The sequence below is a fragment of the Terrapene carolina genome, unplaced genomic scaffold (genome assembly GCF_002925995.2).
Source record: "Terrapene carolina triunguis isolate 2854851 unplaced genomic scaffold, T_m_triunguis-2.0 Scaffold58, whole genome shotgun sequence".
Taxonomy (NCBI): domain Eukaryota; kingdom Metazoa; phylum Chordata; order Testudines; family Emydidae; genus Terrapene; species Terrapene triunguis.
In genome coordinates this window covers 11,235,269-11,257,591 of record NW_020664409.1, presented here as the reverse complement: position 1 = coordinate 11,257,591, position 22,323 = coordinate 11,235,269, and the positions used below count along the sequence as shown (strand labels likewise).

Sequence of the window (22,323 nt, the reverse complement as noted above, 5' to 3'; positions counted from 1 at the left end):
ACACACATCTGTGGTGGTTTCCCACACATATTTTGCAAGTATCTACTCTATATGCGGGTTGGTTTTTGTCACTGAATGATATTTTAAGGTGTTGGGTCCCCCTAGAGAGGTGACCTGTCTTACTGTCATGTTATTTTTTGCCTTTCAGAATCACTAATGGCTCTTATAGATTTTTTTTGCAACTACAGGAATTTAATTTCAAAATCACAAGCTGAGTACATTTGAACCATCATTGATTACAAAACAGAAACCACAATCTCAATTTTTTCCCTCAAGAATGAAAGTGATTCCTTCAGCCTGAGACCTTAGTGAATTTTATTTTGCGAGGATTAGGAGGTGGATAAAAAAGAAAGTGAGAGCTGGTGGGTATTAGATCAATACTGTGTAGGCATACAGTATGCATCATCTTTACATTTGTATCTCCATAAACACATCTCTTCCATTGAAGTGCATTTTATTTTCACTCTTCATTAAGAATGAGTGCCACTAATACCAAGAGCATGTGAATTTAGCATAATGTAAACATTGGGATAGTTAAGTGCATGGCTGATATTCAGAGTTAAAAATGTTAATGACCATGTTTACACGATGTTGACTCTTAGTTGTTTTATAAAAATCTGTAGTTCAAACATAGTAATATGACCAGCTCATTGAGAAGTTACCATGCATATGAAACTATGCTAAAGAAAGGGAAGTGTTGACAATAACTCAGTAAAGAAGAAAGTCATGTTTGTTTATTTATTGATTTATTGTTCGTGAGAGAGAAATCATAATCATATTTATTTGCAGAGATTTCCCTGGACTTGGAGGTTTATTATTGGCGGTAATTACAACTGATGAAGGAAATAAGATCATTTTTTTACAATTAGTCTATATCACAATGCTTCATTAGTAGCAGTCATGTGACACTGAATGTAGTCTTACAGCTGCCACAAACCTCACCACCTTCCGTTCTAGTGCAAGGCACCCTTTTTCAACTTTGCCTTCTCTAATGTAAACATAGAAACATGTACATAAAAAAGAAAAACTCTCTCTATCAAAACAAAACACTCCACTGTACACACATTTCCGCCTGGGGGAGAGGATGAGAGAACAAACCACATGTGACAGATTAGTCACATTGCTTAATGCAGTACTGGAAGGCACTCAGATACTCCAGTGATGAATGCAGAATAAGACCCTATATAGAGTAAAATAGAATATAAGTTGCAGTGCTTCATCTGGTCCTGTACAAAAGTTTTGCCATTATGAGAGATGAGTTATACTAGGAACCTAAGAGAGTGATGTATTTTAAAACTGACAAGAAATCAAAACAGATCTAGACTAAACAGGCGATACTTTATTATTGTAACATACACATAGTCTTTAATGGTCTATAACTGTCATTTGAGCAATAAATGAATAAATTAAACACCTAGAAGCAGAGAGAGAAAATAAATATGGGAATGTTCAAAGAAGGTGGGGGGAAAAACAAGTCCCAAAATATCACACCCATTCTTTTTTGTAGCAGCGAACTGTAAGATAAATAACGTAATCCTTTCAGAACGAACTACTGCATACAAGTGAAGCACCCTTTTCTCTGCTCTAGCATTTACTGCATTCCTATCAATAAAGGAGAATGCTTCATACAAGGTCAAACTTCTGGAAGCACCTTTTGCAATTTCCATTGAGATAGTCTGATGTCAGCAACCTATAGCTGAGTGAATTCTTATTAGGAATTCAGTACATTCTGAAGCAAGCAACTAAATGTTTAAAAGCTTGATCCTGTTGACCACATTAGCATCAGATGAAGAAAAGTATTTTTCATATTCAGGTTCCCTGCCACCAATTTCTGTTTAATTCCTTCTCTCTCTACACACAATGAACTACCACCAAACCCATTTAAAGGAAGAATCATGGATCTTCCACCACAATGCAGCCTGGAGATTTTTTCAAAAAGAAAATGGTCATAGACAGGCATTAACTCCTAGGTCGCCCCCATCCCTCATAGCAATCTATGAGATTTAATGAACCACAGATTTTTTACATTTTGTTTATTTGACGTAGCATTTTATGAGGCAGAGTCTGGCAATTCACATTAATATTTTTTTAGTCATATTAACTTTCTTGCTTACATACAGAGCTTACAGTTAATAAATGCCTCTGATTTCCATAAAATATTCAGGGCAAGCCATTGTTACAATGACTTTCTTTTATCCCTACTGCTAAACTTCAATCAGTTTCAAATCTGAAATGCATTAAATGACTGTGTATAATGTTATAATTTGTGCTACAATAATTTTTTTATAGTTAGTGTTGGTTAGGAAAGGAGCTTATACAAGAGGCATTAATTACTGTGCTTAATTATTTAAAATATATAGATTTCTTACCAGTTATTTGAATGTGTAACTCATTTACCATTTAATACATCCATGTAATGTTCTTGTTTAGCAAAGTGTACAAAAGGATTCCAGTCAGGCTAAACTGAAATACTGAACTGCATCGAACAGGAAAGGGTCTCGGCATTTCAGCTCTTCTGTTTTGCTCAGAAGTTCCAAATATGCAGTTCCTGTGGTTCTTTCTACAGGATAAAGGTGTCCCCATTTATTAAATGGCATATCTGCACAGGGTTATGAACATTGTTTAGACAGTGGAAAAATATCCTTGGTGAATTGTGTCTCTCAGAATATTTTGAGATATCTATAGTTTTTCTAGGACATTTGTTACTAATTTATCTACATTTTCCCTCTTTGGGGTTTAGTTGGCAGCCCAAAGCAGTTGGAGTGTCCCTGTAGGGGTAGTTGAGGGTTCCCCTTGTCACAGGTGAATCCTCAGGTGGTTCAAAGCCAGCATAGCCAGCAGAGTGCAAGGAGGGACAGGGTAGACTCTCTAACAGATCCTGGGCTACTGTGGCTGCTGGCTGCAGGCAGTGCGATTTAGAGCAGTCCTGAAGCTGCGTAAGTTTCACTGGTGTTCATTTCAGCTCCAACTGGCTGAGGGTGGAGGTTGTGGAAAGATACATTCACACCCCTCCCCCCCCACCTTTGCTTCTCATCTGCACTTAGGGTACACTTGTCCTGCCTGAGGGTTGAGCCCCACTGAATTTTATGAAATATACATAACCAAGTGCAGTATCATTCTAATATCTGATATGTCCTTAATGGGAACTAGTCATTGTAGGGGGATAGACATGATCTAATGTGTCTTTTTCTTCAATAGCAGTGATCCTGGGTCCTATGCCAGTGGTTCTCAACCAGGGGTATGCCTACCTCTGGAGATCTTCCATGTGGTACATCAACTCATCTAGATATTTGCCTAGTTTTACAACAGGCAACATAAAAAGCATTAGCGAAGTCAGTACAAACTAAAATTTCATACAGAAAATGGCCTGCTCTATATATTATATCAGTGTTTCTCAACCTGGGGGCTGCAATTCATTTTATTATTATATGATAAAAATGAGAAAGTAAGCAATTTTTCAGCAGTAGTGTGCTGTGACACTTTTGTATTTTTATCTCTGATTTTGTAAGCAAATAGATTTTAAGTGAGGTGAAACTTGGGGTAGGCAAGACAAATCAGGCTCCTGAAAGGGGTACAGTAGTCTGGAAAGGTTGAGAACCACTGTCCTATGGGTCTGGTTTTCAGATGTACTGAGTGCCACAACTCCTCTGAAGTTTTTACACTACCTTTTTTTTTTTTTTTTTTTTAAATCTAAAATGTCCCTTTGTTGCAACGAGTCATACAGTTCCACTACTGGTAGCTATGGTGGTAATGCTACTATAGGCCAGTCATCAAGAGGTCTGGCAGCTTTGGATGGGATCAAGCCTATTCAATCCAGCAGATTCTTCAGCTCCTGGGGAGAATTACAACTTTCATAGATATGGTTCCCTTAGCCAGAAACAGAGTTCAAGTTGTGCCAGAACGCTCAGGAATGCCATTCCAGCACTTTTAATAGCATTGTGGTACTTGTGGTACCATCACTTACTAGTGTGTCAGAGGGTAGCTGCCTCTCTGAAGGGGTCAGAGGCCCAGCCTACTTCAGACAGGCTCCACAAGAGAGATTGGGACAGCTCAGGTTCACCTGGGAGTAGTTAAATCACTTGAGTAACTGGCGGCATTTAATTAGGCAAGGAAGCACCTGAGCCTGATAAAAGGCTAAGGGCCTCCATTAGAGAGAGAGAGAGAGAGAGACTTCAGAAGAGAAAGGAAGCTCCAGCAGATTGGAGCTCCCAGAGAGCCCGAACCAGACAAAAGCTGTGCTGTTAGAAGAGAGAGAGAGACACAGCGCACTTCACTTAAGTGGAAGCTGTGCTCCCAGTGTAAGGAGATGGAGGTAGATGGAGTGTGAGCCAAACAGAAACTATGCTTCTAGGGCAGAGAACCTAAAGGGGGATCTTGGAAACAGAAAGCTCCCTGGTGAGCCTACCAGGGCAGGAAGCCTGGAAAAATGCTTCAAGGGAGCAGAGAATTCACAATGGGCTGAGAGGCCAGAGAGCCCTGTCTGATGTTTGGAACAGCCTTTTGAGAGACCTTCACGGACCTGGACGTCAGAGGAAAACTCCATCCAGACAGCATCAGGAGTTCTGAGGCAACAGCAACCAGACAGAGCTCCTGGACAGAGGCAAATACTAAACCCAAGACAAATGACAGATAGACTGGGACTGACTGAGCCCCTCAACCAGGAAGCTGAGGTAGAAAGGTGTTGTGTATGTCTGTGTGAGGTTGTTCAGTTAAAGACTTTCTGGTAAATAAAGGAGACCCTCCATGGAGGGTGCTCTTTAATATCTGAAACTGGTCTGGGCTTGTTTACACTCCAGGTGGAGGGAGATCAAGGCAGGACTCTGTGGTGCTGTGATTAACCAGAGGGATGTGTGCTGGGGTGATCTCCCATACCTTCACAGAGTGATAGTGCCAGAAGAGTGTACTGGCACTTCTTTTTTTAGGACTGGAGCACTGGACAGGAACATGTACATCCTCTTTCTGCATCTTCTGTTGGCTCAGTGGAAGCTGAGGAACAGTGACTTACAAGCAAGGATCCTTCTGTCTCCAGAGGCCAGACAATGTGTGTTTTGGTTGGAAGACTGTGTGCCAGAAGAGAGGGATGTTATTGCAGGACCTGTCAGGAATAACATTTACACTAAATACCAGCCTCTGAGATGGAGAATGACTTTGTAGTTCAAGAAACCTGGTCCAAGCAAGTGAAGTTACTTCATCAGTCTACTTAAGGGACAGCCCTTCAGGAAAGCTCTGAGCTGAGAGGGTCACCCAACTGGCTTTCAAGAAACAGATATTATATTTCCCAATTCATCTAGACAACATGACTGTAGTCTCTTACATCAACAAGCAAAGGAGCACCAGGAGCACAAGGCTAGCTCAAGAAGCAGCAGCACTAAAGAACTGGGTGAAACAGCACCTTCTGCTAATTAAGATCAGTCGCTTAACTGCTAAGCTAACCTAGCAGATGTTATATGGGAATGGGAGCTCAGGCTAGCAATTTTTGTTGGTGTGGAAATTATGGGTCACTATATGAATCTAGAAGACCCACCTGAGGTATTATGTCTAAGTTGTACTTTCAGAGATGAATCAATTTAGTTTGGAAGTACCTGCTAAGGAAGCTGTCGCCTGGGGTTAGAAGGTGGATTGCAAGACCAGAGAGCTAAGCACAAATTCTTTGGCGGCAGAGCTGCTTGTATCTAGGCAATGAGATGGAGCAGCCCTTTCCAGCTGGTGATCCCCATACGCAGAAAATTTCTTTTTCACTCTCTAACGATGGTTTCCTTTTTATATTATACTCTCTCCACATGCCGTGCTATCACAGTTGAGATCAACAGAGACACTTGCACAGAAGCCCAGTTGGTATAAATAAGACTGCTGAAAGGATGTTCTCTGTGAGGGCCCTACTGCTTTGAAATTTGCTCCTTGCCACACCTTCGTCCAAAAAGGGTCTGAATATGATGACCTTCAGGGCATGCTGCAAAGCTCGTCTTACACCCCCCCCCCCGGCGCTTTTTATTTACTTGGGTTGCTGGTTACGGGCCATATGGAATGGCATTGCTGCACTTGAGTTAGGTTGGAATGTTGTTTTGCATAGGGGCACTTTTAGGTTGTGTCAAAGGTGCCTTTAGTGTATCAATAGGCAGCCTTCTGTAGAGTGTATGTGCGTGTGCACATCTAAAACTTTTATTCTCTAACACTTTCATTTTCCTTTCTAACTGATATTTGTACCTGACATACTCCACTGGTTTTGGTTTTTTTTATTTATTGGTTGGTGATGTAGGTACCTATACACACTTTACATTTCTCCAGTAGATCTGTTGGATTTCACTCAATATTTATTGATGTATTCTCTTAACTTAGTGTGCCCTACTTTATTCCTGCCTAGTTAAAATCTCTCATTACTACAAGCATGCTCTTTACACACATGTTTTTGATTTCAGTCCATTATCACAGCACCTCTGTACTTGTGCTCCACTGGTGCACATGCTGCTACTACATGATCGGGGAAATTCTTCCTACATGTGATATCAGTGCTCAGTGCTGGTACAATCAGCACTTGGGTATGTCAGAATGGATATCTATCAGTCTTGCGTAGCTCATCAGAAAGTTGCAGAGCAAACCTTTCCCCATTGTTTTTAGTGCTGGTACCCATCATTCTTCAAGTGTTTGCTCATGTCCATTCCATGCTAGGTGTGCGTGCACCGTTGCCGGAATTTTTTCCCTTAGTGGTATCTCTTGGGCCGGCTCTAGCACCCTGTGGAGCTGCGCACATATGCACCCGTATAAGGGGTGCCACCAGCCCGCACCCTCTCAGTTCCTTCGTACCGCCTGGGATTGTTGCTGGAATGACCCTTTCTTGCTCTGACAAATCTGTCGGGACTTCAGACCACAAAGCCACCACGGTATCAGCGGACTGACGGTGCCATCAACTCTGGAGCCTCTCTCTTCTTGTCCCTCCAACCCCAATGGGGCACCTACCAGCTCCGGCGTCTGGAAGCAGGAGGGAACAGGGGGCATCAGGTGCCTTCCCGGCACCAGGCCCCCTGGCATCATCCAGGGGCAAGCCTCACATGATCCCAGCGTCCCAATCCCTGGCACGCCACTGTTCCCCATAATTCTGGCACCATATAGAGGTGGAAGCAGGTACCGCTCCACCATGGTTGCCAAGAGAGGAATCCACTTCGGAGTCGGAAGGGGAACCCTATGTACCACCAAAAGCCCACCATCAGTACCCAGCCTACGCCCCCCCGAGCTTCAGTGCCGGTCCCCCAGCAGGTACCTGGCCAGCGGGTCACTGGACAATGCAATGGCCCTACTGGAATCCCTGGGGGTTTCTCCCAGTACCGGGGCCTTCCTCCCACTTGGTGGTCTCTGAGAAACGGGCTACTGCTCCTTCCTGTTCAGCACTGGATCCCAACTCTGGTACCGACCCCAGTGCCTCTAGGGAACGTAGTCGAGGAAAAGGAAGGAACTCCTCCTCTGGTGCAAGCCTCCTCCTCCTCCTCCCCAGATGAGGCTGTTGCGGGTCCCAGCCCAGGATGATTTCAGGGCCCATCAGGACCTTCTGAAGCAGATTGCTTCAAACCTGGGCTTGGAGATCGAGGAGCTTAAAGAGACATCATACAGCCTTATTGATATCTTGGCTGCAGCAGCTCCAACCAAGGTGGCCCTGCTCATCAATGAGGTGGTGATGGGGCCAGTCAAGGCCCTATGGCAAACCTCTTCTTCTCTGATCCCCACTTCAAAGAGGGCAGAGAAAGTATTATGTGCCAGCCAAGCGGATTTGATTACCTGTACTCGCTCCTCTACCCCACCCTGGGGGTCCCTGGTGGTGACTGCAGTGAACTTCAAGCCCCAGCAGCCTCTCTTTCTGTGCGAGACACTCCAGGCGTCTCATTGCCTGGGAGCCTGGAACGTATTGGCGGATTACCTCAGCAGGTCCTTCTCCTCTCACCATGAGTTGTCTCTTCACCTGGAGGTTGTCAGTGTCATCTTCCAAAAGTGGGGCCTCCCTAGGTGGACCTGTTTGCCACCAGGCAGAACAGAAAATGCCATTAGTTCTGTTCACTGCTTGGGCACAGCCTGGGCTCCCTCTCCGGTCTTGGGCAGACCACCTACCAAGGGTGCCAGAGCCCTACCAAAAGTGTGGGGGCTAGGCCCTCCCCAGGCCCTGGCCAAGCTGGAAGCCAGAGCAGGGCCGGGGAAGGGCCTGAAAGCAGTCGTCTACCCAACCTCCCCTTAGCTCCCCACCCAGGGCAGGTGGAGGGACCCAAGACCCCCACAGCTGCGCATGCAACTCTCCCCGACCTGGCTCTGGCTGTGGGAGGGGGGGCCTCAGAGCCGCAGCCCAGCCATGGTAAGAGCCATGCGGGCTGCGGTGGACCTTCCACCTGCCCTGGGTGGAGGGCCCGAGCAGCCCCCGGCCTGTGTCCCTGCCCCCCGGGCACTCTGCCCAGGGCAGGTGGAGGGTCTGTGCTCCTCACAGCTGACCGCACAGCTCTTACCATGGCTGGGCTGCGGCTCTGAGGCTTCTCCCCCTCCCCACCTGGCTGGAGCTGGGTCGGGGAGAGGCACGTGCGCAGCTGTGGGGATTCTGCGCGGAGTTGCGGACCGTCCACCTGCCCTTGGCCAGACAGGGACACAGGCCGGGGGCTTCTCTCAGCCCTCCTGTACCCCGGGCAGGTGGAGGGTCATCCATAGCTCCCCACAACTCCCTGAGTTCCCCGCTGGACTTTATGCTGGCCTACCCCGGGGCCTTGGGGAGAAGAGGAGGAGGGGAAGGGGGCGGGGTCCGCCCCTGCGAAAAGTAGACGAGGTAGGCCCCCTACTTTCTAAAAGTGGGAGGACCCTGGCCCTCCCTCCCCCGATTCCAATGCCACTGCTGTCTACTGTATGCCTTTCCTCCGATCCTCTTGTTTCATAAGGTTCTTCTGAAAATCAAATGGGACAAGGCAAGAATTATCCTGATAACACCAGCATGACCATGCCAGCATTGATTTGGCACAATTCTGGACCTCTCGGTGGCAGCTCCACTCCGCCCAGACTTGATTTCACAAGACCACAGCCGGTTGCTTCACCCAAACCTTGCCTCCCTGCACCTAACTGCATGGATGCTGCATAGCTTAACCCTGAAGAACAGGCCTGCTTGGAACAGGTTTGACAAGTCTTTCTAGGTAGTAGAAAGCCTTCCACCAGGGCTACCTACTTGGCCAAGTTGAAACGTTTCACTTGGTGGGCTCCGAACGGGATCTCTCTCCATCTCTATCTTCTCTTCAGTCTATCTTGGACTGTTTGCTCCACCTAAAGCAGCAGGGTCTGGCACTCTCATCTATTAAGGTTCATTTGGTAGCCATCTCAGCCTTCCACTCTCCAGAGAATGGCAGATCAGTGTTCTCCCATGAAATGACAGCCCAGTTTCTCAAGGTGTTGGAAAGACTCTATCCTCAGGTTTGCAAACCGACTCACCTCCCCACGGGACTTAAACCTGGTCCTGTTGAGACTTATGGGCCCTCCTTCAAGCTGTTAGCATCATGCTTCCTACTACTTCTTTCCTGGAAGGTCGCCTTCCTGGTGGCAATCACCTTGGCCAGAAGGGTCACTCAGATCAAGGCCCTTATGTCCGAATCACCTTACACATTGTTCTCCAAGGACAAGGTTCAACTGCGCCCCCATTCAGCTTCCTGCCAAGGGTGAGGGCACAATTCCACAACAACTTAGGAACGACGGCTTCATATGTTGGACATTAGGCGGGCCCTTGCCTTTTGTATTGAGAGTACTAAGCCCTTCCAGAAATCCACACAGCTCTTTGTAGCAATAGCAGAAACGATGTGAGGGCTACTTGTGTCAACCCAAAAAATTTCTCGTCCTGGATAACTGCCTGTTTTCAGGCTTGCTATGAGCAGGCGAACATCCCACCTCCAGCCATCGTGACCATTCATTCCACAAGAGCCCAGGCTCCATCAGCAGCATTCCTCGCACAGGTACCAATTCAGGACATCTGCAGAGCCCCCAACCTGGTTGTTAGTTCATACCTTCACGTCCCACTACACCATCACCCAACAGGCCCAAGATAGGGGCGACGGATTCTTCCTAAAAGTGGGGGGGCACAAGGTCTCTCAGGTCCCTTCACCTGCCCGGGGTGGGGAGGCCCAAGAGCAGCTCCCGGCCTGTGTCTCCACCCCCCAGGCCTACCACCCAGGGCAGGTGGAGGGTCCATAGCTTTCCACAGTTGCCCATGAGGATATTACCCTGACCCGGCTCCGGCTTCCAGCCTAGCCTGGAGGTGGGTCCTCAGAGGCTGAAGATCCACAGCTGGGCCATGGTCACGGACCCTATACCTGTCTTGGATGGGGGGCCTGAGTGGTGGGGACACAGGCTGGGGGCTGCTCTCGTCCCCCCTGCCCTGGGCAGGTGGAGGGCCCGCAGCTCCCCATAGCTCCCCGGGCCAGGTTCCAGCTTTGGGGAGGAAGAGGAGGCACTGGGGGCCAGGCCCATGATGAAAAGGGGATGAGCCAGGCCCGTCCACTTTCAAAAGTGGGAGGGCCATGGTCCCCTGGACCCCCCCATTCTAGCGCCCCTGGCCCAAGACGATGCCAATTTTGGGAGAAGAGTGTTGCAGTCAGCACATTCATGAACTTTGAGCCCACTTCCTGGGGTACTTCTTGAAAAGGACATGAGCAAGCACTCGAAGAAGAAAAAACAGTTACCTACCTTTCAAAACTCTTGTTCTTTGAGATGTGTTAGTCCTGTCCGTTTCATGACCCACTCTCCTCCCCCTCTGTCAGAGTTACTGGCAAGAAGGAACTGAGATGGCATAGGGCCATTGGTGCTTCTTATATCGGTGCATACGCATGCGGCTCCAGAGGGTGCCAGAGCCAGCCCAACAGATACCACTAAGGGAAAAATCTCTGGCAACAGTGCGTGTGGCACGTACACACCTAGCATGGAATGGACATGAGCAACACATCTTGAAGAACAACAGTTATGAAAGGTAAGTAACAGCTTTTTCTGTTTTTAAACCCTTATTACTCTTTGAGGCTACAAACTATACCTGTCATTCTAGTTTTTCCTTCCCAGTTTTCTGGTACAAAAAATGTGCCTGGCTAAGGCATTTGGAAGTTTCTTGCAGAGTACAATAACAAATGAATCAAATAAAATGAAGACTAGTGTAAAACGGATGTGAACTAGAATGAGGTTGGGAATCGACTATCTGCTTAAACAACAAGGAGTCTGGTGGCACCTTAAAGACTAACAGATTTATTTGGGCATAAGCTTTCATGGGTAAAAACCTCACTTCTTCAGATGCATAGAGTGAAAGTTACAGATGCAGGCATTATGTACTGACACATGGAGAGCAGGGAGCTACTTCGCAAGTGGAGAACCAGTGTTGACAGGGCCAATTCAATCAGGGTGGATGTAGTCCACTCCCAATAATAGATGAGGAGGTGTCAATTCCAGGAGAGGAAAAGCTGCTATCTGCTTGTGGACCTATTAGTCTTGCTGACCTAAAACAACCCTCTCCACGGTCCTGGGCAGGCTCTCTCAGTGCCTTTGCAAAACAGAACTGTAGAGTTTCTTCTATTGTTCAGGCTATGAACGGGGAACTGCAGTTGATTCCCCTGGTTATCTTTGTAAATTCTAAATTGTAATATCACAGCTGCAATAACTCACCACATTTAGTTTTTCTTCTGAGGTTGTGATGTTTTTCTTAGCACTGGAAATTTTATTAGCTCATTTATCATGAGCTAATATCATAATTTTGAGTCTATATGCATAGTCTATTGTTTATATGTAATGTGATAGCTCTGTGTTGTGAAGATCAGGTTCACATCTGAGCTTCCCCAGAGTTGAGGGGAGTTCAGATGCAGGGTGTTTGTTCAGATCTCTCTCTCTCTTTATCCTTCCTCCCCTACATAATGTAGCGTGTGTTTAACTGTAATTAGAAACAAAGGAAACAAAATTGAACATAATGAGACATTTAAAATCCATTAAAAGGTCTGCACTGGAAATGGTATGTGAGCTTTGAAAGCTATTCTTAGAAGCAGAATTTAGGTGCAGTTCAGTTGTTGTTCCACACAGTGTCACAATTGGTCTTTACGTCGACTCAGTATTTCTTTCTGGTTGTAGATGAAGGTATTTACAAAGCTGGTGAAAAACGGTCTGAAACGTGGGGGGCAGCGGAAATCCAGGAAGATGAAGACACTCAAGTAGAGGTTCCAGTAGATCAGGTAATCTTTAAGCTTTGAACAAATGACTAATGTGGAAAACAAATCTTGTGTTTTTCTTTTGCCGCTTCCCTTGATGCCTGCTGCATTTTTTTTTACAGGGTTCATTTGTAACGTTCATTGGTACAGCATTGTATACAAGGTTGCACTGCTTTTGAATACATTCCCTTTTCTTGAATGCTTTTTGAGTCCCAGTTATTTGTTCCTGTCAAGAGATGAGCCTCTCCAGCATGTTCCCTTGTGGCTCTGCCTGCACATGTTCTTTTAACCAATTACCAGACTTAGGTTAGACCTCTTTGTGGGGTCTGGTTTATTAAATCTTTCTGTAAAAGGTGACTTACTTTGTTAGTTACCCAGATCACCCCACTCTGGGTCCCTATAGGAGTCCAAGTCAGCTCTTCATCATGGTTCAGGAGACAACCCCACCCCTGACTGTCTTCTCTATCAATAACCCCCAGGTCTCTTTTATTCATATATATAAAAATAGGCCCTTTAAAACCTTAATGGGCCAAATCACATGGTGGGATGGGTTGACCACTAGGCACCACTGCCCTTAAGAGGGCACACGACCCTATCATAGTTTCCTTTGTGTCAGTGCAAAGTCCTTGCACTCCCAAAATCTACTCAAATACCCCTTGAGTCTTCAGATGATGTTTACTGTAAAAAGAAGCCCCTGTCCTGAGGTGAAGTGTCACAGTATTGTTTCCAGAAACTGTGCCCCCAATCCCCTTATTTGCGCCTTGTCTACATTTGAAAGGGTTTGCCAGTAGAGCTGTACTGGTAGAGTTTTACAAGCAACCCCACTAGTGGAGAAGCAGCTGATACTGGAAAGGGGTTCTTTCGCTGGCATAGCTTAAACTAGTTCCCAAAGGGAATAAGCTGTACCAGCAAAAAAGAGTTTTAAAGTGTAGACCATCCCTCAAGATGCCTAGAAAACTTCAGTAGTTTACTGAGACTGAGGAAGGGTGAATAAAGGGGATCTGCTGGTCTCCACCCACCCACCCCGGAAAGCTTCTTGGGAAGTACCTGCCATTTGATACCATCTGGTACATTTCAAAAGACAAAACAATCACTCCTGTGTAATATTTTGACATTCAACTTTTTTTAAACTGTAATTTATGTCTCCCTTGCATTTGTTCTTCCTCCTTTCCCTTCCTTAGCCCTTTTCTTTCTCTTGCATGTCTTGGGTATCCTTTTTCTCTTCCTTCATCTTCTTCATTTTTCCCTGCATTCTGTTCTCTTCCTCATGTTTTCAGTCTCTCTCCCCTCCCCCTTTCTTAAGCCCTCAACTCTCCCACTATTACTCTCTTAATATAACACTTCAATCCTTCCCTAAACTCCCAAATCTATTCCTCTGGCTCACTCACAAAAACTACAGAGGTTGTTCTACGTTACAGCGATCTTGATTAAGACACCTATGGACCACTAGCCTAGACTGTCCAGATCACAGTATGTTCTAGCCGTAACGCTTTTCACCATATTGCTGAAGAAAGGCAGAATTGGGCTGTTCCAGCCTTATGCCAGCAGGTGGAGCCCTGCTCTGTCAGAAGGATTCCTTAGTGCATAGGTCCACCTGGGTTCTGGTCCCTCTGTGCCAGCGGAGCAGTGTAAAGGGGCTAGACCACTGCCCAGAATCAGGGCCAGGATTCTTGCAGTCTTGTACCACATTAGATTGCCTCTGAATGGCAAAATAGGCTCGTGTCTATTTGATTTTGATAAATCTGTACGCACAGTGCTGGAACTGAAGTGGCTAACATGATATTTAGTTGTCCCACTGTTTCCTCAGTAGAGTTGTATGAAATTGGCAGAGCTTGTTATGTTTATAGGCACTATTTCCTTTTACCTAGTTTGGAAAAGAGAGGTATCCACCTCACTGTGTTTTTTTAAAAGTAAAATTTTATGTCTTGAGCCAGCTCTTCAATTAAGTAGATCTTTATGTCCCTGAGGTAGAGAATCGACCTGGCCAAACTCTTTGCTGCAAACATATCCCTTTCCTGTTTATGAATTGCTCATGAGCCAATCCTGATTTACTTCTCATGTGTATATATAAGTATTTGCCAAAAGTGTGGACAAATAGTTTTTAGTAGGGCTGTCAAGCGATTAAAAAATTTAATCGCGATTAATCACGCTGTTAAACAATAGAATACTATTTATATAAATATTAGGATGTTTTCCACATTTTCAAATATATTAATTTCAATTACAACACAGAATACAAAGTGTACAGTGCTCACTTTATATTTATTTTTATTATAAATATTTGTACAGTAAATAAAAGAAATAGTATTTTTCAGTTCCCCTAATACAAGTACTGTAGTGAATCTCTTTATCATGTAAGTTCAACTTTTAAATGTAGAATTACGTACAAAAAAACCTGCATTCAAAAATAAAACAATGTAAAACTTTAGAGCCCACAAGTCCACTCAGTCCTACTTTTTGTTCAGCCAATCACTGAGACAAACAAGTTTGTTTACATTTACAGGAGATAATGCTGCCCACTTATGGTTTACAATGTCACCTGAAAATGAAAACAGGCATTCTCATGGCACTGTTGTAGCTGGCGTCGCAAGATATTTACGTGCCAGATGCGCTGAAGATTCATGTGTCCCCTCATGCTTCAACCACCATTTCAGAGGACATGCATTCATGCTGATGATGGGTTCTGCTTGATAACGATCCAAAGCAGTGCAGACTGACGCATGTTCATTTTCATCGTTTGAGTCAGATGTCACTGGCAGAAGATTGATTTTCTTTTTTGGTAGTTCGGGTTCTGTAGTTTCCGCATCAGAGTGTTGCTCTTTTAAGACTTCTGAAAGCATGCTCCACACCCCGTCCCGATCAGATTTTGGAAGGCACTTCAGATTCTAAAATCTTGGGTCGAGTGCTGTAGCTATTTTAGAAATCTCACATTGGTACCTTCTTTGTGTTTTATCAAATTTTCAGTGAGTGTTCTGAAAACGAACACCACGTGTTTTGGGTCATCATCCAAGACTGCTATAACATGAAATATATGGCAGAATATGGGTAAAACAGAGCAGGGGACATACTATTCTCCCCCAAGAAGTTCAGTCACAAATTTAATTAACGCATTATTTTTTTTAATGAGCGTCATCAGCATGGAAGCATGTTGTTTGGAATGGTGGACAAAGCATGAAGGGGCATACGAATGTTTAGAATATCTGGCACGTAAATACCTTGCAATTCCAGTTACAAAAGTGCCATGCAAACGTCTGTTCTCACTTTCAGGTGACGTAAATAAGAAGCGGGCAGCATTATCTCCCGTAAATGTAAACAAACTTGTTTCTTTTAGCGATTGGCTGAACAAGAAGTAGGACTGAGTGGACCTGTAGGTTCTGAAGTTTTACATGGTTTTGGTTTTGAGTGCAGTTATGTTAAAAAATGTACATTAGTAAGTTGCGCTTTCACGATAAAGAGATTGTACTATGGTACTGGTATGAAGTGAATTAAAAAATACAATTTCTTTTGTTTATCATTTGTACAGTGCAAATATTTGTAATAAAAATAATATAAAGTGAGTACTGCACATTTTGTATCTATGTTGTAATTGAAATCAATATATTTGAAAATGTAGAAAAACGTCCAAAATATTTAATAAACTTCAATTGGTATTCTATTGTTTAACAATGCGATTAAAACTGCGATTAATCACGAATAATTTTTTTTAGTTAATCATGTGAGTTAACCGCAATTAATCAACAGCTGTAGTTTTTAGCATAAGGGACTGTCTGTCTTTGATATGTTTGCCCCCCTTTGATTAGCCACCTAACATAGTATTTCTAATCTTTGCTGGAGAATAATGAATAACATTGACTTGGTAGGAGTTTCAGACTAACAATTATCTCTGCATGTTTTGGGAGTCAACCATTTTTAATAATATCTGATTGTCATTTCAATGCCCAAGAATAATGATTAGTATGAACCTACAAACAGTAGTGGAGTGAAATCAAACCACTTATTAACACATATTTGTGAATCTTTATTGTTATCATTATGTAACCAGCTCTGCCAGAAAGCCTGGTCTGGTTGTCCTTTTTTGTGCTTACTTATCTAGAGGCTAATTTTCTAAATTTTGTTTGACTCAGATAAAAGAACACTAGGCCTTTTGATTAATTCTCAAACACAGTGTACAAAATGGTAAAGGTGTTCTGGGGAAGATAAATGGAGGATTTATGTTATACAGTGTAGTAATTTCAGTATAGGCATTGCTAGTATACCAAAATACCTAGCTGCCACCGAAAATACTAAGAACAGCATCGTTTCTATCAGAAAAAGGACCAGACTCGCCACACCTCCTTTGTTTTGTGCTGCTTTTGTAAGCGGGGTCACTCCTGGTGATTTTCTGGTGGAAGCATTGCTGGACTATCCTGCTGCCATTGTTACTGAGGAAAGGTCTCTGAGAGGCATGAATTCTATATTATGCTCTAAAAGTAGCAAGAGTTTGCTTCATCCTGCTGTCTGATGTTTCACAGCCAAGGTCCTTCCACTGAAAATACCCTGCCACAGCCTCGAGAGTTTCACCTGGGCCACCATCAGCCTCCCTGTTAGTTGTATCTATCATTGTTGAGAGAGAAGCAGCCTTTGTGATAGTTAGGCCTCTGTGGATACTACTGTTAGGATAGAACAACACCTCATGTCCCGTCTAGTTCATCTGTGTTTCTTGTGGCAGCCTGAATTATCCTGTCTTGGTCTTGGCTTGCTAATAGTAAATTAGTGAGATCATCATTCCATTTACTGACTTCCACAGAGGCTTCCTATGGGCATTTTGGAGTGTTTGACAGCAATGCATTCAGTCATCAGGAACTGTCTTGTTCTAATGTTCATGTTGAATTTATTGCTTGTGAAAGGTGCCAACTTGACAGCACTGAAGATTGAAGTCTTACTTATCCCCTATACTGGTACAGCACAAGCAGCAGCTCTGCAAGCTTTTGCATACAGTCCCGCCAGTGTGCCTCAGCACAACCTGATGGGGCCCTTCTTTAGGGATGAGAGAATAGTTTATTCTCCATTGCCAGTTTAGCACTTGGTCTGTCTGCTGAGGTTGCCAACAAGTGTTAATCATGCTGATGACTTTTGTAACACAAGGAACCTGTTTGAGACCTTTGCAAAGGTCACCGTACAGCCATCAGATGCTAACACCTTTCAGTCACTACCAACTTGGGCTGGAAATTGGCATCACATTTGATAACTAGTATCCTTCCCCCCATTCCCTTCCCCCGCGCACATACACCACCCATGAAGAATCTTCTGATTCCATACTTTCCAAGGAAAAAGCCCAAAATTCACACTCCCCACTCTTCGTCTCTGATCAAACGTCAGTGGATGTATTTGTAACTTTAAAACAATATGTATATTCTCTTAGGGCCCAATATTGCAAGGGACTAGGTACGTCTCAGACCCCAATGCTCCCAAACCAAGGCATTCAGCACCACTTGGAAGCACTCATCACCTTGCAGTGTTAGACCCTTATTGATCATCTTTAACAGTTTTAAACTTTGCGCTGGAAAGCTTTTCTGTTCACCTTGGCTGCTGCACTGTTGCCTTATGTACCAGGAATATGGGACAAAACGCACCACCAGTACTGTCCTTTATGCGTGGGACGCTACTATATATGCACCAACTTTTCATTAGAATGCTGGCACTTCAGATAACGCCACCATGTTCTCCAGCCACCAGAAATGAAGTGGTTAAGATGCTGTTTACTTGAGCCTTCTTCTCTGTTTTACCATTTATAGCATACAGTTGAACAAATGCCAGATTAGCCATTGACTAAATGTCGTGTGAGATCAGCTAGAAGCACGCTTATATACTGTGCTGCAAAATGTTGACTTCCAGCTGAGTGCATTAAAATGGCTGCCTTTATTTTATTGTAGGCTAGATGCCAGTGGTAATTGAAAATCAAGTAGGAAAAAACAGTGTTTCCCTTAAACGGCACATCTCCTCTGTTTTACATTCAAAACCAAGAGTGGAGGTTCCAAATACAAAATGCACGGTGGCTTTGTGTGGAATACAGGCGTTCTCCAGCTTCACACTTCTCTGTTTGCATCACTGTGCCAATGTCAGTGGGAGTTGGGGACATGCTATGAAATCAGTTGGACAAAGGGATGGGAAAAACAGTTTATCTAGTAAGGTGTTTTCACTTCTCAGTGATGGGGAACAAAATAGTAGGGGCTTCGTCAGGTTAACTTGAAATACTAATCTAATGTGTGAACACGAGGGTGGTGTTTTAAATGTCCCTATTATTATTATTACTGTTAACTTTTTCTGACAGAAGAGTTTAGATAAACCCTCTTCATATTTTAATGCTGCTATTATTTAATAAATTTAAAACATACTAATACAATGTTTTGTTAAAACCAGTAAAGGAAAACTCCCCTATTTTTTTTCCTTTCCATAAGCAGAAAGAATCTGGCTCTTCTGTCTGTCTCCCACACTGGACTCTTAGAGGAGGTAAAACAGTGGGAACTAGGCAGTATATCAAATTAACTGTTGTAGTGTCCCAAGATAGGAACCAGGAGATGCTGCCAGTTACTCTTCTGTGCTCTCGTAAATTAAGCAGTGTCCCCAGCAAGTGGCTCCAGCCCCAGTTTTAAGCCAGGAAGTGGAAGTAGGAGCTGGGGACCAGATACTCAAATGTATTTAGGTGCTGAACTCCTATTGAAATCAATGGGTCTTAGATGTCTAAATACCTAGGAGGATATGGGCCTGGGAGACGCTACCTGACTTTAAAAATAATATAAAAAAATCTGATTGGGAGGTTACAGTTTTTTGGTAGCTCCTATGTGTAAAATGTGGTAGCGGTGATACAGACACTGGCTTAATTTAAATGTAAATAATTGGGAACACATCCAAAAGATTTCCCTGATGTGTGTGCACTTTGTTCTCCCCTGCTCCTCGCACATCATCTCTTTTCCTTTGCACATCGTTGTAAAGATTTCATGATATGACTATGTTGGATGCTCACAGAGTTGGAATCTTTGCTGCTTTGTAAATACAGATTTGGCTTTTCATTAATGCTCTCTTGATGCCACCGATGACTTTACATTTCCTGGAGATGTGATGGGACCTGAAAGTCTTAACTCACTGAAGTATCGCTTGTGTAGTCAGAGTATGTCATAAGTAATAGAAGCATTGCACCTTTCATTCACTGTTTTAGATATAAAGCAGAAGTTTTGGGATGAAGACCTGAATTTCACCCCAGTGAAGAGTATGCAAAATTTCTCTCCCCGTTGCCAAAGGCAAAAACAGTTATGTTTGTGTTGATTCAGTCTTAAAACAGGTTGGCAGCTCTGAGACATCCCTTGATTATAAAGGCCAGACCTTTTCATGAAAATAAAAATTCATATTACATCAGTTCCTCCCTGTCCTATTTCAGAGTAGCAGCCGTGTTAGTCTGTATCCGCAAAAAGAACAGGAGTACTTGTGGCACCTAAGGTGCCACAAGTACTCCTGTTCTTTTCCCCTGTCCTATAAAATCATGCACGAGCCTCAAAATTAATTAGAACAAGCGATGATGTGTTCAAATAAAAACCACCACTTAGATCTTCTGTTTACTGATTACTGGGCAGGTCAGTATCTAATAAAGGGTTCTTTCTTCTCTTGCTGTTTTTGTTTTTTTCAGATCCATTGACTTATACCCTCAGGACTTGTGTGAGAGAGAGAGAGAGAACATGTAACTGTCTTTTGGTTGGTTGCTGCTTAGAAAGAGAACAGATTTTCTTTTGGCTCAGGTGGTAGAGGCCTGTGATTTTTTTTTTTAAAGCTGTTTGACAAGGATTCCAGCCCTGGATTTATGTGTGCATGTGATTTGATTATTGAGAGGTGGTAACTTCTCCAAAGTTAAGATCGCAACTACAGTCCTATTATAAAATTGATTTTGATTTCCCCTTTCTAGTGTGCTCCCAACCCCCCCGCCCCCCCAAAAAAATCCAGAAAAATCCTCAGACTTTCAAATTTTTAGGTTTAATTTTCATTGCCTGTTGAATACTTTTTGAAAACTGTATGATTGTCAAACAAATATTTGTTGAGACTTCAAAATAGTTCCTTTTGAATTGTTTGCCAGTTGTCTAATGTTTCATTGTCCCTGCATCTGCCCAATAAATCACATTGATTCACAAAATCTGAAATGTAGATGTTTTAACACTGACTCAAACGGTCACTAATTAAAAACAGACATGATTCTCTGTCAGTGAAGCAGAGGGAGGAAAAAATGTCGTTGACTTGTGTAACTAATGTGGCTACTTCTCAAACGTGAAAGAACTCCAGGATCTGGTAAAATGATTCTTCCTCCATTCCTTACCAAAATGGCCTATTGGCTTAGGGGGGATGCGCAGAGATCCCTTTTCCATGTAACTGAGGAAGAGAGTTTGAAAGCCTGATTTTTTGCAGTGGTGCTGAGCACTACTGCTCCTGCTAACTGCAATTGGACTTGTGGGTGCTGAGCATTTATGAAAATCCAGCCCTAAATGCTTAGATACTGACATCAGTATAACAAAATAATATATATAAAAACACACCCAAATGGCTCAGTGGTTCAAGTTATTGGCTTCATGATGGTAAACACATATTTTTATACTGAGTAATAACAGCATACTTATTATGTGGGAAGTGTAAGACAGAGTCCTTAATGTTCATTTCCTTGCTTTTAAGTGCTTGTGTTTTGTAAGTGATGTTGTCACTTAGCAACCCTAACTGGATTTGGAACAAAGTGTTTTTGCTTTTGGAATATATGCAACATATCTATAAAGCACTATTCATTGGGTAATAGTAGTTATATTTTAAAGGTGGTTGTTGTCTCAAAGCTAAGTGAGCCTGATGTTGTATTCATGAGATCTGCATGCCATGCTATTTATGACCATTAAGATTTTGTTGCCTACTTCATTGTCTGTGACCATTGTCTAAGTAAACATTTGGAAATGGTTTCAGTAAAGCAAAATTACAATTGACATTAAAATGGATTCTACTTAGTATTTAAAAATGTATTTTTCCCATATAAAATATCTACCTTGAAAAGAATTTCTATGATGTTGGTCTCTGTAATATATTAATAGCAGCCATGCACTAACCAAATGATTGGAAGTAAAATGCCTCACTGTCTTTGTGATTTATTGCTTTTTGGAATTTTGATGGCACTTGGTAACCATAGCTCTTAATGAATGGTAGCATAATGAGTGCAATTAGAATACCTCCTCCTTTTTAAGCTCCTTTGCCAACATTCAAAATACTACCAAGCAATCATACTTCTTGAATGTGAACTGAAATTTACTCCTGCTCTCCATTAAGCTGCTGTTAGACCACCATGGGCCTGATTTGTAAACCAGGGGCCAGATCTTCAGCCAGTGTAAACTAACATAGCACTGTTAACGTCAGTGGATCTACATTGTTTCAGACCAGATGAGAATCTGGCCTCAAGCCTTTTTTTGTAGGCACAGTTTTTCATTGACAATTCACTAAGAGCGTAGAATTGTGCCCACAAAAATGGAAGCCTGGTCTGAAAATCAGGCCTTATAATTCTCTAAGCTAGGTGCAATAAAACTAGTGAATTGTGAAAAATGTTACTTTTTAAAAACAGATAAGCCCACTTAATTTTAAAATTTCTGCACTGTGATACATCTTTCCTCTTTTTTGCCATCATACAAAAGGAAAACTCCTTACTGTGAGTTGCTATGACTCTAAGGGCTGGTCTATACTTAGCCGCTAGTTCGGCGGCTGGAAATCGAACTTCCGGGTTCGATTTATCGCGTCTGGTCTGGACGCGATAAATCGAACCAGGAAGCGCTCGCCGTCGACTGCGGTACTCCAGCTCAACGAGAGGAGTACCGCGGAGTCGACGGGGGAGCCTGCCTGCCGCGTGTGGACCGCGTCTGAACCGCGGTAAGTTCGAAGTAAGGTATGTCGACTTCAGCTATGTTATTCACGTAGATGAAGTTGCGTACCTTACTTCGACTTGGGGGGTTAGTGTAGACCAGGCCTAGGAGGCAAAAGAAAGGCCAGCTATACCCACTATAAAAGGCAGAGCCCTATCCCTTTCACGTCAGTCCTTTCAACACCTTAAGTATGTTACTCAGTCCTCTTTCCCCACCCCTTTCTAACTTTTTTTGGTGTG

At 43.5% G+C, this 22,323-nt stretch overlaps 1 protein-coding gene across 2 annotated transcripts in view; it reads left to right on the top strand.

Moving 5' to 3' along the window:
- Window positions 1-22,323, top strand: part of DCDC2 (doublecortin domain containing 2) — a 132,272-nt gene that overhangs the window by 98,102 nt on the left and 11,847 nt on the right. For both annotated transcript variants that reach the window (XM_026660519.1, XM_026660522.1), the window contains exon 9: window positions 12,103-12,203. In XM_026660519.1, coding sequence (XP_026516304.1) covers window positions 12,103-12,203 — 101 coding nt within the window. The remainder of the gene's footprint in view (window positions 1-12,102; window positions 12,204-22,323) is intronic.